The 18,219-nt window shown below is 34.0% G+C and overlaps 2 protein-coding genes and 1 long non-coding RNA gene across 4 annotated transcripts; all 3 read left to right on the top strand.

Moving 5' to 3' along the window:
- The first annotated feature begins 1,587 nt into the window (after nt 1-1,587).
- On the top strand, nt 1,588-4,488 carry LOC122592014. Its single transcript, XM_043764231.1, has 4 exons — nt 1,588-2,752; nt 2,898-3,043; nt 3,125-3,292; nt 3,679-4,488. The coding sequence occupies exons 1-4, from the start codon at nt 1,588-1,590 to the stop codon at nt 4,486-4,488; spliced, it is 2,289 nt and encodes a 762-aa protein (XP_043620166.1).
- Nucleotides 4,489-8,192: 3,704 nt separating this feature from the next.
- On the top strand, nt 8,193-9,714 carry LOC122593089 (G patch domain-containing protein 11). The gene is made up of 4 exons (XM_043765440.1): nt 8,193-8,430; nt 8,689-9,246; nt 9,371-9,436; nt 9,525-9,714. The coding sequence occupies exons 1-4, from the start codon at nt 8,350-8,352 to the stop codon at nt 9,582-9,584; spliced, it is 765 nt and encodes a 254-aa protein (XP_043621375.1). The 5' UTR covers nt 8,193-8,349; the 3' UTR covers nt 9,585-9,714.
- Nucleotides 9,715-11,292: 1,578 nt separating this feature from the next.
- LOC122593951 lies at nt 11,293-14,846 on the top strand. 2 transcript variants are annotated; one of them, XR_006322904.1, is made up of 5 exons: nt 11,293-12,002; nt 12,423-12,624; nt 13,321-13,678; nt 13,860-13,890; nt 14,009-14,846. It is a non-coding gene; the product is annotated as an uncharacterized LOC122593951 (long non-coding RNA). The 2 variants fall into 2 exon arrangements; XR_006322903.1 differs by having other exon boundaries at nt 13,860-14,846.
- Nucleotides 14,847-18,219: the final 3,373 nt, after the last annotated feature.

Below are 18,219 nucleotides of genomic sequence, written 5' to 3'. Positions count from 1 at the left end.
CACGTCAGCAAACGAAACCGTCAGTTTGTTATATTCGCGCGCCCTTTTGGTGGTATGAATGAACGTTGATGAGAGATTTGTATTATGTGCTCTAGAAGTTGTATATGCACATTTTTTCAGGTGTGATTTTTATTTTATTTTGTTACGATATTTTGAGTTTTTGACCAGTGTTATAAATAAAATTTACTCCGATGTTATTAAGGGAAAGTAGATGGAATAGGAAGTAGTAATTATTAATGAGTTTTCGGACTTTGTTTATTTGGTACACTGTTTTTGCATTTTATTACGTAAATCACGTACTATATGTTTTTAAAGTATATACGAGTAATACACATCATGACTTTGCAATTTACAAGACATCTTTTAACCAAGGTGTTGGGACCAACATATTCATCCCAACTCGAAGCCTATATTGATTGTCCTTACGTGTTATTGTTGAAATTACAACTTAATTGATGCATTTCAACTAACTTAATATGTTTAATGCAGGGAATGTCAATAAGCAATCTTGAAGGACTGCATGTGAGCAATGAAGAAAATTAATCTGGAGGAACTAAATGTGCACAAGTTGGAACTTGAAGGACCTGGATGGATTTCCCTTATTCTCCTGCTGCCTATATATATATGCTCCTTTTCCCTTTTGAGATCAACCCTAATAGAACATATCTTCTTCTTCATCTGAATTTAGCCGTTATGTAGCCGTTTGTACCTTCCTTGAATTTGTATTGAAAAATTATTTTGTCAAACCTTTGTAACTTGTTCTGCTCTTGATGATATATCACTTTTGGATATTATCATTTATGTAATAAGATTTTATTACAAGATTAATCTATCATATGGCTGGTTCAGTATCTTATGTGTTCATTACAAATCAGTTTTTTATCATGGTATCAGAGACAGGTTGTCTTATCTTTCTTCTCTGGTATCTGATCTAATATTAGGGTTCAATTTAATTTTTATTTTTTAAAAAAAAAAACTAAAATCTTTTTTTCTTTTCCCTCTATTGGAACCAAATCCTGTTCTAGGGTTTCTGGATCCTTTTGTTCTGGGATATATTTTCTTTGTTTGTACACCTTGTCTTGATTCTTCTAAGAATCTAAGGCTAAACCTACAAACTATTATTGCCCCGTTATTGTCCCTTTCTGAGTATTGTGAAATTACTGTTGGCGACCCCTCTGTAAGCCTCTTAACCTACCCTTCTAGTAGCAAATTGTTCAATCTTGGTGTGCTCCCAAGTTGAAAGTTTGGCCTATCAATTGGGACTCTTGTTCTCTACTTGCTTTTCTATGTGTTTGTGGTATCTGCTTAATTTGTTCTGTGTGTTCAATATGTCTATTTCTGTTTACTGTGAAGTTGTGTTTGAAAATTCCAAGTTGGTTGTTAAGTTTCATATGAAAATTGAGTAGTACCTGTTTCTTATTATTGCACTAACCTTTTCCTGGTAGAAGAGAGGGTCCTTGAGTATACCTGTCAAGGCACTTGAGTGTCCTTGAATCTGGCCTCTGCTCTTGCATCCTTTAGGTTTATCTTAATTCTTGTTTGTTTTTTCTTTCTCTTGTATTATTGTGTCTTTATCTGCTGTTCTCTATGGCTGAGGTGTTAGATGAAACTGTTATGCCTAACTTGGATGGTTATGAACAAGATGTTACTGTGTTTGGCACACTTATAAGTAAGCTTGACTTTGGTGACCCTCTGTACTTGCATACTAGTGATACTTCTGGAACACCATTAATTAACATGAAACTAAAAGGCACTGAAAATTACAAGGTCTGGTCCTGTGCTATGGAACTGGCTCTTGAAACAAAAAATAAAATTGGTTTTATAAATGGTGAATGTGAAAGACCTTATGATAATGAAATTTTGGCTAAACAATGGGATAGATGCAACTATGTTGTGCTTACTTGGATTTTGAACTCTATGTCTGAAGAAGTATATCTGGGTCAAATCTTTTCTAGAAATGCTGCTACTGTTTGGCTTGAGTTAAAGGAAACTTATGACAAGGTTGATGGTTCTGTCATCTTTAACTTACACCACAAAATTAATTCTCTGACTCAAAATGGAAGTCCAATTTCTGATTATTATCATAAACTTAATTCTTTATGGAAACAATATGACTCTTTGACAAGACTTCCAACTTGTGTTTGCAATGCTTCTGCTGACATTAAAACCTATAATCAGAATCTTAAGTTGATGCAATTTCTTATGGGTCTTGATGATGCATATATTCCTGTCAGGAGTCAACTCTTAATTAGGGATCCTCTTCCCACTGTAAAAGCAGCTTTTGCCATTATTTCAAGGGAAGAGTCACACAGAGGCATCACCTCTGTTGAAACTTCTCAGAAACCTCAAAATTCTGCATTTTCTGCCAAATTTTCTGAAAGAAAAAAATTTCCTGCAAACAAAACTCATGAAAACAAGTTTTTTGAAATGAGAAGAGGACCTAATCCAAATCTAAAGTGCACTAGATGTGATAAAATTGGGCATACTTATCCCAATGCTTTTAATAATAACAAGTTCAGTAACAATGGTTTTTCAAGAAAGACTCCTCAGTTCCCTTATGTCAAAAATTATTCTAGCAATCAAACTTCTTCTCATATAGAACCACAGGGTGGTACTGTTTCTCAGTTTGGATCAAATTCTGCTGGTGGAACCTTTTCTCCTAATCTGCAGTTCACTGATGAGCATGTCTCTCAAATTCTAAAAATGCTCAATGAAAACTCTCTTTCAAAACAACCTCAAACAAATATGGCAGGTGATTTTTTTAAACTACAGTGCTTACTTCAATAAGAATATAGACAAGTTTTTCTGTGCTAATAGTTGTTTTATCAGTATTAGAGAATTTCTGAAATGGATTTGTGACTCTGGTGCTACTCAACATATGACATGTACTGATAAAGGCATGTTTAATGTTGAAGATGTATCTACTCTTGACCTAACTGTTGGTCACCCAAATGGCACAAAAGCCAGGGTGACAAAAATTGGAAACTTGAAACTAACTAAGTATATAACCTTATTTGGTGTCTTAGTTGTTCCTGAGTACAGAGTCAGTCTCTTATCTATACATGCTCTTGCTAGAGATAATAAAATGTATATAGGCTTTGATGAGAATTTTTGTTATATTCAGGATTTGATAACCAAGAAAACTCTGGGGACTGGTAGACAGTCTAATGGTCTTTATTTGTTTGATGAATGTGAAAGTGGTAAGATAACTGCTACATGTTACAATACTATATCTATGTGTTATATTTCTAAACATGTCTGGCATTGTATATTAGGACACCCTGCTAATCAGGTGCTCACTGTTTTAAAAGATAAATTGAACATTATAACAATTCTCAACTCTCTATGTGTGAAACTTGTCACAACTCTAAACAAACAAGGGAACCTTTTCCCTTAAGTGAGCACAAAAGTAAAGCTGTTGGTGATCTTGTTCATTTGGATCTCTGGGGACCTTACAAGGTCCAAAGCAGAGAGGGATATAAGTATTTCTTAACCATTGTGGATGATTACTCAAGAGCAGTGTGGATTTACCTACTTAAAACCAAAGATGAAACCTTTGATAACATTGTCACATTCTGGAACTTGCTTCTAAATCAATTTCATAAAAAGGTTAAGGTGTTTAGAAGTGACAATGGTACTAAGTTTGTGAATCATAAAATGAATATGCTTGTAAAACAGAAAGGTATAATCCACCAAACCTCTTGTGCTTACTCACCTCAACAGAATGGGGTTGTTGAAAGGAAACATATACACTTGCTTAATGTAGCAAGAGCTCTTATGTTTCAAGGGGGGTTACCTTTGAATATGTGGAATGAATGTGTGCTAACTGCTTGCTATTTAATCAACAGGTTACCCTCCTCTGTGTTAAATGGAAAATCACCATATGAACTCTTTTTTAAATCTCAACCTAATCTCTCACATTTTAAGGTATTTGGTTGTCTTTGCTTTGCAACAATATTAAATAATTTTGACAAGTTTAGTAGTAAATCTGAGAAGTGTATCCTGCTTGGGTATGCTAATGCTAAGAAGAGGTATAAACTTCTAAGCATTGAACACAATAACATTCTTTATTATAGAGATGTTAAGTTTTATGAAAATATATTTCATTTTAAATTGAAGGGTAACAATAAGGTCACTTCTGATAGTGACATGTTCAATAAAAATCCTTTTGATTCCAGTTTATTTGAAAATCAAGACATACCAAATACCCACACTCCCTATGATGAAATGAGAGACCCTGAGAATGGTGATGGCATTGCAAACAATCATGATGACAGCCACCCCTTGGTTACCCATGATCAGGTTCATTCTGGCAGTCCTAATTTGACCGCCAATGCCACAATGCAAAACCATATGATGAAAATGATACTTCTGAGGGAAATAATGAACTTCCAAATGTTTCTAGTCCTAATGGTGATGTTCCATTTATACCAAGAAGGTCCAATAGGACCTTCAAGACTCCAACCAAATTTAATGATTTTGTGTTAGGAAATAAAACCAAGTATAACATTAACCATGTTGTTAATTATTCTTGTCTGGACTCTGATTACATATGCTTTGCCTCTAATCTGAATAAACATTTTGAACCTTCTTGTTATGATGAAGCTTCTAAAAATCCTCTATGGATTGATGCTATGAATAAAGAAATGACTGCTCTTTACAAAAACAGAACCTGGGAATTGACTGACTTACCTTCTAATGGTCAAGTAGATAGATATAAGGCTAGGTTAGCTGCCAAGGGATGTAGTCAAAGAGAAGGCATTGATTTTGAGGAGACCTTCTCACTTGTTGTTAAGGTGATCACAATTAGATGTCTTTTGTCTATTGCTGTGAACCAGAAATGGCCCATTTTTCAAATGGATATTGACAATGCTTTCCTTTATGGTGAGCTTGATGAGGTTGTGCTCATGACACCTCCTCCTGGTTATCACTCACCTAATGATAAGAGTCTGCAAACTTAACAAGTCTCTCTATGGTTTAAAGCAGGCTCCTAGAAAATGGAATGAAAAACTCACTTCTGCCCTAATTGAAAATGGTTTTAAACAAAGTAAGAGTGACTATTCTCTGTTCACCAAGTCTATGAATTATGTGTTTATTGCCATTCTTGTATATGTTGATGATCTGCTTATCACAGGCAACTCTATTGATGAAATCAACAAAGTAAAGATATTTCTTAATTCTAAGTTTTCTATTAAGGACCTAGGAAGACTTAAATACTTTTTAGGTATTGAAGTCATCAATAATGGTGATGATATGTGTTTATCTCAAAGGAAATATTGTTTAGATTTAATTTCTGAATTTGGATTGCTTGGATGTAAACCATCTAAAACCCCTATTGACTATAACCTGAACCTTGATAATGATTCTTGCAAAGGTACACCTTTTGAGAATGTTACTGGTTACCAGAAACTTGTTGGTAAATTGATTTACTTAGACCTTGACTAGACCAGATATTGCATACTTTGTTCAAATTCTTAGTCAATTCATGCATAACCCATTTGAGATTCATCTCAAACTTGCCATAAGAGTTCTTAGATATTTGAAAGGATCACCAGGTAAAGGGATCATGTTTAAAGGTAATTCTTCCCTCTCTCTCTCTGCATATGTTGATTCTGATTGGGCTAAGCATGTAACTGCCAGAAAAAGTGTCACTGGATACTGTCTCTTTCTAGGTGGTTCACCAATTGCTTGGAAAAGCAAAAACAGTCCACTATTTCTTGGTCATCTGTTGAGGCAGAATTCAGAGCACTTGCTTCAGTGACTTGTGAAATTATTTGGGTGTTAAAAGTTTTGGATGAACTTGGAGTTTCTAATCAAGTTCCTGTTAAAGTATATTGTGATAGCAAGGTTGCCTTGCAAATTGCTGCAAATCTTGTGTTTCATGAAAAAACAAAGCACTTTGAGATAGATTTATTCTTTGTTAGGGAAAAGATTAACCTTGGTGTTATTCAAACTATCAAGATTAAATCTGAGCATAATGTTGCTGATGTTTTTACAAAGGGTCTTGCTGTCACACAACATTATATCCTTAGCAAACAACTTGGACTATTTGACATGTTTATTCAATTAAGCTGAAGGGGGGTGTTGAAATTACAACTTAATTGATGCATTTCAACTAACTTAATATGTTTAATGCAGGGAATGTCAATAAGCAATCTTGAAGGACTGCATGTGAGCAATGGAGAAAATTAATCTGGAGGGACTAAATGTGCACAACTTGGAACTTGAAGGACCTGGATGGATTTCCCTCATTCTCCTGCTGCCTATATATATCTGCTCCTTTTCCCTTTTGAGATCGACCCTAATAGAACATATCTTCTTCTTCATCTGAATTTAGCCGTTATGTAGCCGTTTGTACCTTCCTTGAATTTGTACTGAAAAATTATTTTATCAAACCTTTGTAACTTGTTCTGCTCTTGATGATATATCACTTTTGGATATTATCATTTATGTAATAAGATTTTATTACAAGATTAATCTATCATATGGCTGGTTCAGTATCTTATGTGTTCATTACAAATCAGTTTTTTATCAGTTATTTCAACTTAATGGCAATTGCGGTGGATGAGTAGGAATTTTGTTACATGTTATGTTAATTGTTATATTCTATGTTATGTTCGTAATACTCCGTATATTTTTATTTTTTAGTTAAACTATATATAACAAGTCAAAATAAGGTTAATTTCTTCCATTTAATGTATTCAAGCTATATATAATGTCAATTTTTTTTAACTGTCAAAAGAAAGTTCGTTACCTTTAGTCCAGTGGCGGAACTAGAACGGAAATGACCAGTAGCACAAATTTTCTTCCACTAACATTGTGTCGGCATAAAGTAACAATAACAATGATAACGACTAAATTATTACGATTTTAAACATTTTTTAACAGATTTTTGGCTATTTTTAATGCATTGTTTAGAACTTTTGACATTTTTAGTAGTTTTTCTTTATTATTTAGTTGTACGAATACATCTTTATAAGTTTTATTTATAAAAAATGTTTCAAAAGTTTAAAGTTGGTTACAAGACCGGTATCTCATATTTATTTGACCCGTAACACCAATAAAAAATACATCATTTTTTGAAATAATTTAACTACATGAATTTGGCGGACCCATAGCCCCGGCTACCCCTTATGTCAATATAGTTCCGCCCGTGCTTTAGTCAATGTATCTATTTATATTTTATTTAGTTTTTGTTAAAGTCTATTGTTTGCACAGTTTACATTGTTTTAGTCTATTGTTCTAGTCAATGTATTTATATCAGGTTTACGACATTATTAATATTAAATGCTTTGATAACAATTAACTGCTAACATTATTAATACAAAAAATTAATACATAAAAAGTGAAAAATGATACTTCATTTATATGAACCATGAATGGAGTTTATATTGTTTTGGATTAAGGATTCAATTAAGATAATTATAAATTGACCCTTTGTTGTATATGGGGTTGGATTTGGGATACTGATTTGTGGTTACTGTTATATTTTGGGTGGGATTTCTAGAGTTTATAATGTGTATTTTGTTTATATTAAAATGTGACAATATTATATATGTTTTCTAAAAAGATTATATTTCTACTTGTTTTTTTATATGTGTCCTGATAATTACTAAATAAAACTTACAGAAATAATAATAAAATTACTTTTAAAACTTTTAATACGTTTACACTAAAATTTATTTATTTTTAATTAACTTTATATTTATAAGATAAAACGTATTATTAATATATATTAGTTATTATTTTATTGAATATATATTCACTATTATTTTACACCTCTTGTATCTCAACCTCACTTTTTGGTATCCTAACCAAAAAGTGTGGCCCCCATGTCTATAATGTTATATATAATAGAGTAAAAAGCGGGCCCCCTGTCATTAATAATCTGGTCGGGTTACTAAAATCATGGTCGGGATACCAGACGCCTTATTTTATTGGATATATATTAGTTATTTTTTTATCTATTATATTAAAATTTTTGTTTAGAAAATGTAAATTTGTGATAAAAATGTAATTAGTCGATAAGTGTTTTTTTAGTATAATAAAAGATCGCAGTAATATGTAGTTTTTACCTTTTATTTAAGTTTTTTTCTTTATTTATAGTTTTACTCCGTACAAAGTTTTGATAAAAACTAACGACAAACTATGTAAAAAAGAATTTATCTTCACGGTGAAAATGCAACTTTTTCAAACAATCTAATTTAGCTGGGTAACAAAAGGGCAAAAACGGCTTGAAGACGGATCCGAATAGGGATCCAATTTCATTCCGTTTTGACTGATATCTGTAGCTCAGTTGGATTTCAATCAATTTATGCTTAATTATCAACAATAATAATCATAATAATAATGGCGAACGAAGAAGATGATGATTACATGGGCGACCTTTCTCAGTTCCTACCTTCCCAATTCCCTTCTTCCCCAAAAAAGGTTCTTTCAAACCCTAATATTTTCTCAATTTACACTTTATATATCTGTTTATTTACTTTAATTTCTTAGAGATATTATTATAAGGATTTTACTAAAAGTATTGTACACAAAAATAACCAAAAAATAAATTTAGGACACATTTTCACATAGCTAAAAAAAAGCTAAAAAAACTTAAGTTTAGCAAAATTCTTATTGTTAATATTATCATTATTATAAGAGAGACCTAGAATTAAACAAATAAATGCTGCATTGTATCAGGTTCCAAGCACTAGTAGTAGTAGTAGCAAAACAACCACTAAGTTACAATCTTCAAAAAAGAGACCGAAAAACCGAAACTGGCAAGAAAAAAGAAAAAAGAAGCAACAAATGGAACAAGTTAAAGAAGACGAAAGAACGTTAGCTAGTTTAGAATCCGCAATCCCACAATCCAACATCGGGTTTAAAATGTTGAAGCAAATGGGTTATACTCCTGGTTCTGGTTTAGGTGATGGTGGGTCCGGTCAGGTTGATCCTGTTGGGTTGGAGATTCGGAGGTCAAGAGCTGGGATTGGGCGGGAGGATCCCGTCAAGGAGAAGTTGAGGAAAGAGGAGGAGTTGAGTTGGGAGAATAGGAGGAGAGAGGAGGAGTTGATGCTGGAGTTTGGAAGTCGGGTTAAGGAACGGTGGAAGAGTAAGAGAGTGGTTGTTAATTTTTATAAAGCGAAAGGGGTGTTGGATCAGTTGGAGAATAAAGAGGTTGTGGAAGTGGAGAAGAATGACTTTGATGATGGCCAGAAAGAGGATGAAGAAGAAGAAGAGGAAGTGATTACCGAAGAGGTATATAACGTTCACTTAGATTAACAATAGACTTTTTTTTTTGTTATCAAAATGGATTATACTTATAACTTATTGCATATGTGATTTTGGTTCTTGAAAAGTTGACTACGGCTTTGTAATGCAGGATTTGCTAGAAATATTGATGAAGCTGAGGGATGACTTTCGTTATTGTCTCTTTTGTGGGTGTCAGGTGTGTTGCTGTTTCTGTGTTTTCAAGTTCAATCATATTCAACTACTCTGTATCTGTATATTCATTGACCTTTGTAACTGTTTTTCAGTATGAATCAATGGAGGCACTGTCGGTTAGTTGTCCTGGTATATATGAAGATGATCACTAGAAGTTAAAACACCCTGTCTTATTCATCGTTCCAGGAAGGACTAACACTTATAGCGATTTTGAAAGATTTTTGCATTTGGGTATAATGTACAATTGTTGAATGCAAGCAAGAAATATACTAGTTTCCTAGATCTTACAAGTGTTCTCATTCATGTGACTACTACCTCCATAAATTTTGTTCAGAGCTCCCCGATATGTTAAAACACCCTTCATACCTGCTCATACCATTAATCTGACATTTCTTCGGTCCGGTCACCTCCTTGTGATCTATGTGGAGGTGTTATAAAAGGATTCTCTTATAGTTGCAATCTTTTTTTAAATAGAATTCAGGTGTATTGTCTTATGGATTTGGGTCTGGTTGTGATCCTTTGTCAATCATCACCCTATCCACCGACACCCATTATTTGCCCCCAATTCATTTTTGTGCCAGTGTAATGCTTGTGCAAAGAGATATGATGGGGTCTTCTAACTTTGTACCAGTTTTGCTGGTTTTTACATTCATAGTGATTGTGTTTTCCTGTCAAAAGACATTGTTATAAAGGGTTGCAATAAAAGGTTTTAGAATAGCAGCCGTGGGATATATATATATATATATATACTACTATATATGAGAGAAATGTTGGTAGCATGTTCATCTAATTGTGCAACATCAAGAAAAGAACCATTTATGTTGATCTAATAATCACATGGTAAACTATCTTCATGTGTTACGATAAAAAGTTTTCTTCTCTTTTGTTTATGGTTACTAGTGAGTTTTAGATATTGCAGAACTATGTTGAGCTTCAGTACTTAACCATCCATTGCTGATGTATCAGGTACGGGAAAAGTGATTATTATGAAGATATTGACAATAACCTCCATTTTCCGTTCTTGACGATACGTGCAACCTACTAAACTCCCTATATTTAAGTGAAATTCAGTATGAATTTTTGAAGATGAGAAACTACCCCCCCCCCCCCCCCCACCCAGTGAAGAAAATTAATTTTTTGTGCAATGGTTGTTTGAGAGGGATAACAGATTTTCCGTGTTACAAGTGCGTACATGATGTGCAATGCAAAACCATCTGGGTCACTCAGAGTCCCAGCCTCCAAACAAAGATCCTTGATGGACGTTTCGTTGCTTTCAGCTGTGCTGAAAGTAAGTGACCCCTGCACTGGATTCTTTTATATGGTTGTGTCAAATGTTATTAGTACATTGAAGTTATTTGCACCTTCATACCCGAAAAAGTCACACGTGAAGTTATTATAGGTCACCTCCTTTCGCTGGTTGGGAGAAGATAGTGGTTCGATACCAACCAGAAAGTTAGGGGCTTAAGTATTATTATTTTGGATAAATTTATTATTATATATATGGTATTACTGCCATAGTTCTTATGGGACTGAATATTATTGTAGATTTAGTTATCAATTAGTAGAGTTGGTGTGCCTCTCAAAAGTAGATTGTTGGAGAGTTAATCGATCTCTTGAATATTGATAATCTGTCTTATTTATAGTTCTATACTTCTATTAGTTTTATCATATGAGGATTCGGTTGGTACTTGAGTAGTTTATATACTGTCTACGTGTCTGCAATGCAAGTTTGCAACTTGTCGGAACTGTTGTTATCCTTTCTTTGAGTTACGAAGTTGTTGAATTTTCTTCTATCCATTGGAACTGGATATGATAATGCTATCTACTTCATGTTTGGATTAGGTATCTTTCCTACTTATAAATATTTGTAAATAACTAAATAATAGTATAATACTAATCTGGGATCAAAGTATAAGAATGCTATGTGGTAACACATTTTTTAGTTTGATTTAGCCTTTCCATTCTTATTTCCTTTATTGCCAACTGTGTTAAATATTCCGGGTTTAGTATAAACAGGGAAAGGATTAGCTCACTTTTGAGTTGTCATGAGGGGGACTGAGTATTATTGTTGTATGCAACAATCATGTATAATATGCTTCTTTGATCTGAAATTAAGCTACTTGCCCTGTTCTTTGTCCAATTTACCAAAAAACCCACCAGAATCATGACAAAACTGAATGCCGCATACAAATGTGGGACCTGTGTTATGGCTGGATTACACCTGGGTAATCTGTATGTTACTCACTTACTCCCACTGTGTGGCACTTGATCAAGAGATATAAGCAATAAGTTTATAATGGATCTTTACTTTTTCGATATGCCCTTGTAAGATGAGTTGGACAATTGATGACGAATATTTTGGAATAGATGCAAAGTTACTCAACTTCTGAACCAGGGTATACTTACAGTCAGGTATGATTTTCTTATATGTGTTCATGTTTTTAAGTTGTTTAGAATATGATTGATTTCATGACTTAGGTTCCTATCTATCCATGGGCCCGTGGCTATTCTGGTCATGCATGACGTGCTGAACATATTCCATTCGTGTTGGGATTGTCCAAGGAACACTGGTAGGATGTAGCTTCTTACAATGTTATATCCTTTTTAATCTAAAAGTGTCACAACAGGCGGGGTGAGGCGCGCTGTCGATGATAAGTTTGAGTCAAGTCTATCAACTGAAATGGGTTGGTTTGAGTGGACAGGTCACATGTTTCTTATGAATAAGTACACTACTGACTACTCTGACATTTTTGTGTAAGTTATATACGTAAATCATTTTTATAAGTAAATAATCAAAGCAGGGGATAAGTAGACTCAAATATGGATAGAAAACGTAATTATCTGTATTACTGTATATATAAACTTCCATGTTCATATGCACAACGTCAAAGCTGGGTAAGAAGAATGTCTGTCCGTGCATTGTAATTGAGCCAGTTAAGATGTAGTTGAAGTGGAATGTGAGACTTGATATTTGTGATGTGATCTTATAGGATTTGTCCAATATGAGGAGAAGACAGAGAGCCACCTGTCATGATTTGTTTGAGAGGGCAGTGACAATAGGGCTTTGCGGTGAATGTCAGATGAGATGGAAGGGAAGGGCAGGTGAACAGAGAGGAGAGTGGTGGAAGCCGTATGATGGCTGGAGGGAATATTGGTCAAAAGGATTAACACTCTGATATAGTCTGATACCATGTAAGTCTGATACTTTTCCCATGAAATGTTTATTGTATTTCATAGATATATTAAATACAAATGAGAGTACAAGGATGACCTGGCTGCGCCTATACGACCAAATACTATATACATTTAGTGTATATTTGTTGGTACGTAGGGTAGCCCGTATTTAAGCCCAACAGTCCAACACCCAACATTACTAACAGCTATACTTTAATATACATTACAGATACTTAACTTAGGGATTAGTTCCCCGAATGTAAGAAACTTTGAACGAATGTCTATAGTAGGAAATAACTAAAGCTGCGTGTATTGTATGTAAACAACTTTGAAATAATGTTTATTGAATGTAAGAATTTCGTTTCAACCAATTACAATCTTACAAGTGGCACCTGTATATGGTTGCCACGTATGTTTTCTTACATAAAATAAACATTTTTTCAAGTTGCTTACATATAATACACATAACTTTAGTTTTTTTCTACTATAGACATTCGGTCAAAGATAGTTACATTTCAGGAAACTAATCCCCTTAACTTAATATTTTCCTAAAATTAATGTATGCTTTCATGGGGCTAAATTTGCAAACTTCTACAACTTTACAATATTTGGTGTAATTAATTTGGGTTAAATAAGCTTTGGTTTGTATCTAAGAAAAAGAAAAGTTGGTTTGTTTATCAAAACAAATGATTTGTGGCAATCTTTATTTATTAGGCAGCATCACTTGTCATGTACTTGATCTCTTTATTTTGGAAGGGGGAAGAGCTCAAAACAAAAAGCAAAAGATACTAAGCTTCCAAGTGCACAAAAGAATATAGCTACCCTTGATCTCATTGATTTATCATATCATTTCGTTGTTACTTGTCTATAAGTAGCACAATTAGTCATCTAACATTAAATCAACACGAGACACCCACAAAATCCACAATTACAATGTGGGTATAAGGAGTGTATCAAATTCACCCAGAAACATTGTATATCCAACATACTACAAAAGATGCTTTCTCTCTATGCTCATCTAGATTGTGCAACATCTAGATAAAAGACATCATGACTATCTTATCATCTGCCGGTAAATTAATATGTACTTGTGCTTTTACTTAGCTCATATGTTTCTTGTACATAACTATGTCATTATTTGTTGCATGATTGTGTTAAGCTTGATCATATAGTACTTATCTTGCGACTCTATCTATTGTTTAATGTAACAGGCAATAGAAAACTCATTAAAAATCATGTTTCTGATTTTCCAGATATCCTCCATTTTCCATTCCCTGATGAAAGGTATAGCATGCCAAAACATTTGTTTCCCAAAGAAATTACATAAGGAATTTTGAAAACGGACAAGGGGAGCTTAATACACGATTGGTTGACTGCCATTGACACCCTCTTATTCTTGTAGGTGAAAAATACAACAATTTGAACATGTCAACCACCTCACTAGTTAATTTGTTATCTTTACATAATCCAATGAAAATAATTGAACTTCTATGGAATGGATGGATGAGACCAATCACATAAGCTGCCATTTTACAAGTGTGTGAATGATGATCAACAATGCATCTTTGTCATCTATGAGTCGTGTGCCAGACTGGCAGCTGAAGAGTAAAACCATCCAGATCACCCAGAACACATACTCGCACTCTATACAAATATCACTGCTCAACATATTATTGCATTTGAATGTGTTGTTTGCATGTTACCTTGCAATGGATTTGTCCAGGTTGTGTCCAATGTCATTACCATGTTTTCATACATGAAAACCGTACACTCGAAGTCAATATTCATTGGAAGGTAACTTGCAAACACCACATTCAAAATGCAAAGATATGTTTTGCATTTCAACTGGCAGTCTGGCGCACCACTCATGGTGAACAAAGTTGCAGTGTACATGTTGATCATCATTGACACATTTGTTAAACGACACTTCTGTGATTGGTCTCACATCCATTGCATACATATATAGAAGTTCAATCCTTTTCATTAAATTATGTAATGATAATACAAATTAATTAGTGAGGTGTGGTTTCATATCAAGTGTTTAGAGTGCTAGTTTGGAATCCATTATGCCTCTGCCTATTTGAGCAAATGGTGAAAAATGTGAACTTCATTTTTCTGTTCATTGGAATCGAGTTAAGAGGATGTGATGTTCGTACTTATAATTTTTGTATAAATTTGTAACTAACAAACATTTCATCATGTATCGCTTTGATATATAATCTTTCTTATATTGTATGGTACATAGAGTATGTGCTAAAGAAATAAGTTCAACGCATATTAATTAGTGCTCTATGTTAGGTGTTAACTAATAACCAACGAAGGTACAAAATTCGGTGAATTTTAATTTATATTTCGTTCAGTTATTCGAAGTGTTAAAAAAATGGTTATAAATCTCAAACGTATGAATAGATTCATGGAAATATAATAATTTCAATGTTAATTTTATCTATATATTTGTAAAAGAAAAAAAAAGTTGGTTACTTTTAATTAGTGATAAATTTTAAGTTCATCAATTAACTAGATTAATACCCGGTCATTGACCAGATTATTAAGTAAATTTAAAAGCCCATGCCCAAAAATACAGTTTATCATGAAATAAAACATAATGTTAAAACACTCTTAAATTTTGTACACATTCTGATATAATATATATACAGAATAATTTGATATATATTAAGATTGTCAATCTCGATCTTACCCATACTTTGACCCGGAAAACTGGGCTAGGGTTGTGAAAGCTCGACCAGTCAGGTTGACCTTTTAGGTTAAAAAGTTAACTTGCCAACCGACAAAAATACTTAAATTTATATAATGCTTTTTAATAGGTCGACCACCACCTTATTTGATCGGATGACCCACAACCCGTTTGACTTGAAATCAACTTGTCAACCCATCGAGCCATATCAAATCAGATTAATCCACCAACCCATTTAACGTGCTATCCTACATACTTACCAACTCATATGACTTAAAATCAACTCACCAATCTTATTGCCAACCCGATTTTTTTGGGTTGGTTGTTGGGTTCGGGTTCATGGCTTAATAGCTTATGGTTGGGATTTCTAAGTCGATATCGATATCAAGTCAGGTTCGGGTATTTTCAACTCGCCAACTCGACCCTGTTAGCCTAAACAAGTTATAATTATATTTTATTTATACTTATATTTACTTTAATTATTGATTGTAACAATTGTGACTTTGACCATTTGACCATATATACAATTTAACTAATTATCGAGTTGGCCAATATAGTTCAAGTGCAATTTGGAGTTCATTTAAGTGCAATGTGTTCATATAGATCAATTTATCGTTCAACTCGGGACTTATGTTCTAGTTGAGGTCATTAGTCGTGCTAATCGAATTTACATCTTGAGATGACGTTTAGATTAATTGGCTTTACGGTGCTAGACGACATTTAATCTAGTTAGAAATTTGAAATGGATTCTCCATGGGTTTCACCCAACCCATGACCTACCCAACTCACCATACTATTATCTTTCCCCATCCATTCATTTCTCTTTCACTCTTCTAAACACACCCAAGAACACACATACATACTCATCTCCCTCAATCTCTAAATTTCTTCTTCAATTAGTGTTGTTTGAGCAAGATTTATACAAGAATCATCATCATTATCATCCTTTCTTCATCATATCAAAAATTTGGAATTTAAAGTGCAAGAAACCTTCCATCATAGCTCAAAAACGGGTTTTGACACTTGGGAGAAGATTTGGTAAGTTAAACTCATCTCAAATTCATCATTTTATGTTAATAATCATGTTCCTAAAAGAAACCCATGAGTTCTTGGTCAATTTCGGGTTCAAAAACGAATTAGGGTTTAATTAGGGTTTTGAATTGGGTCAAAATGGATTTGAGCAAGAATGTGATGTTATGGATTAAAATTATGATGTGGGTTATGTTTAATGGTGTTAAAATATGTTGTTTTATGCATAAAAACGAGTTTTGGATCATCACAAATCAGTTTGGAAATCAAAAATGGGGTTTTGGGGGTGTTTGGATCGTTTTGGCTTGCTGAGCTCGTGCAGATCTGGGCTCATTGCAGGGCAACAACTAGTTGCGGCGCAACTAGATTTTCTGCACCTTTTATTGCGGCGCAATCATGTAGTTGCGGCACAACACCTGCATGTTTCTTCCTTGGTAGTTTTCAAACGCTTATAACTTTTGATCCCTAAGTCCAATCGAGTCATATGACCTATCGTTAGAATCGTGAGAGAATCTACTTTCTCATGGTAAAATCCTTTTAGGTTGAATCTTCCTACATTTCTAAAAATATCGAGTCAAGTGTCTTGTTCATACCCGGGAAAGGCATTGAAGCATTTGTGGGTTTGTGACTTGACTTGAACTTACTAGACCAACTCGTTTAGGGTTGTTAAAGTTGAAATTGATTGTATTGTGATGTACATTGTTAGGTTGTAGACACGTGGCAATCGTTGAACTTTTATAGCTCGATATTAACTTATCGCTTTGCTTGGAAATCAAGGTGAGTTTCGTAGCTCCGTACTCAATTGAGATTCAGGATGAAAAGTGTACAACTTTTGTGTGTTGAGTTGTTTAAGTGTGCAATTATATGTTTGCTTTGATTTATGACATAGTTCAATTGTGCATACGCTTGATTTTCTTGATTGAGGACATGACTTGATTGTGCATATGTTTGAGTCTCTTGGTGACGACATTATGGAGGACAAGAGGACAGTTGAGGGACAATATGTACATGCGTGAAAACATAGGACTTGTTAGGACAATTGTTGATATCATTATTACTTGTTCTTGCTTACTATGCGTATTCTAAATATCTTGATGTAGTTCATTATGTGAATACACGTGTGAGGTTCATTGAGGTATATAGTTGTTACGAAGACATTGATTGATTATGGATTTACATGTTGTGTAACGGTTTGTGGATGTGCAATTATGTGAATTGTTGTATGGTTATTGTATATGTATGTTGAGTTGTCATAGGTTAGTTGTGTATATATGGAGGACGGTAATGCCTTGGAAGGTTGGAGATGTAGTGGGAAGGCTGCGGGTGACCCTATATATAAGCATCAAAGGCCTTTCAAAGGTAATATTGTACGAAGTATATACACATGGTGTTTTTGGTTATGTGTGGACATTGATGGTCATGGATGAACAACTTATGTGCAATTGAGTACAATGAGGTGCATGACAATACAAACGGGTATTTTCAGTACTTGATGACAATAAGAGGACAATTTAGGGACAATATGTGCATGTGCAACTAACGGGTGCTATACGTACTTGATGACAATGAACGGGTACGATACGTACTTGACGACAATTGAATGACATGGGAATAATTGAGGGACATCGATGAACATGTTTGACTTTTTAGAACTTAGTGGATACTTATTGATGTCGATATTTTGTGTTCTTGTGCACTATACGTGTTATAACTATTGTATAGTTTATGCAATGGATACTTGTGGGACTAGTTGCGCTATGAGCCAACCTGGATTTAGTACTTGTGCCCTTTGAGGACTTACTGTAAATGTGTTCCTTGCTTATTATCGTTGTTCATATTGTGAATGGCTTTGGCATTAGATCCTTGTCATTCTCTTTTACGAACTCACC

Source organism: Erigeron canadensis, chromosome 3, assembly GCF_010389155.1.
Source record: "Erigeron canadensis isolate Cc75 chromosome 3, C_canadensis_v1, whole genome shotgun sequence".
Taxonomy (NCBI): Eukaryota; Viridiplantae; Streptophyta; class Magnoliopsida; order Asterales; family Asteraceae; genus Erigeron; species Erigeron canadensis.
The sequence above is the reverse complement of the archived record's forward strand: the minus strand, read 5'-3'. Positions and strand labels throughout refer to the sequence as shown.

Coding starts and splice junctions, on each gene's coding strand:
- LOC122592014 (XM_043764231.1), top strand. CDS start 1,588: ATGGCTGAGGTGTTAGATGAAACTGTTATGCCTAACTTGGATGGTTAT. Junction 2,753..2,897: donor ACCTCAAACAAATATGGCAG/GTGATTTTTTTA, acceptor GTACTGATAAAG/GCATGTTTAATGTTGAAGAT. Junction 3,293..3,678: donor TAGGACACCCTGCTAATCAG/GTGCTCACTGTT, acceptor CTTGTAAAACAG/AAAGGTATAATCCACCAAAC.
- LOC122593089 (XM_043765440.1), top strand. CDS start 8,350: ATGGCGAACGAAGAAGATGATGATTACATGGGCGACCTTTCTCAGTTC. Junction 8,431..8,688: donor TCCCTTCTTCCCCAAAAAAG/GTTCTTTCAAAC, acceptor GCATTGTATCAG/GTTCCAAGCACTAGTAGTAG. Junction 9,247..9,370: donor AGGAAGTGATTACCGAAGAG/GTATATAACGTT, acceptor TTTGTAATGCAG/GATTTGCTAGAAATATTGAT.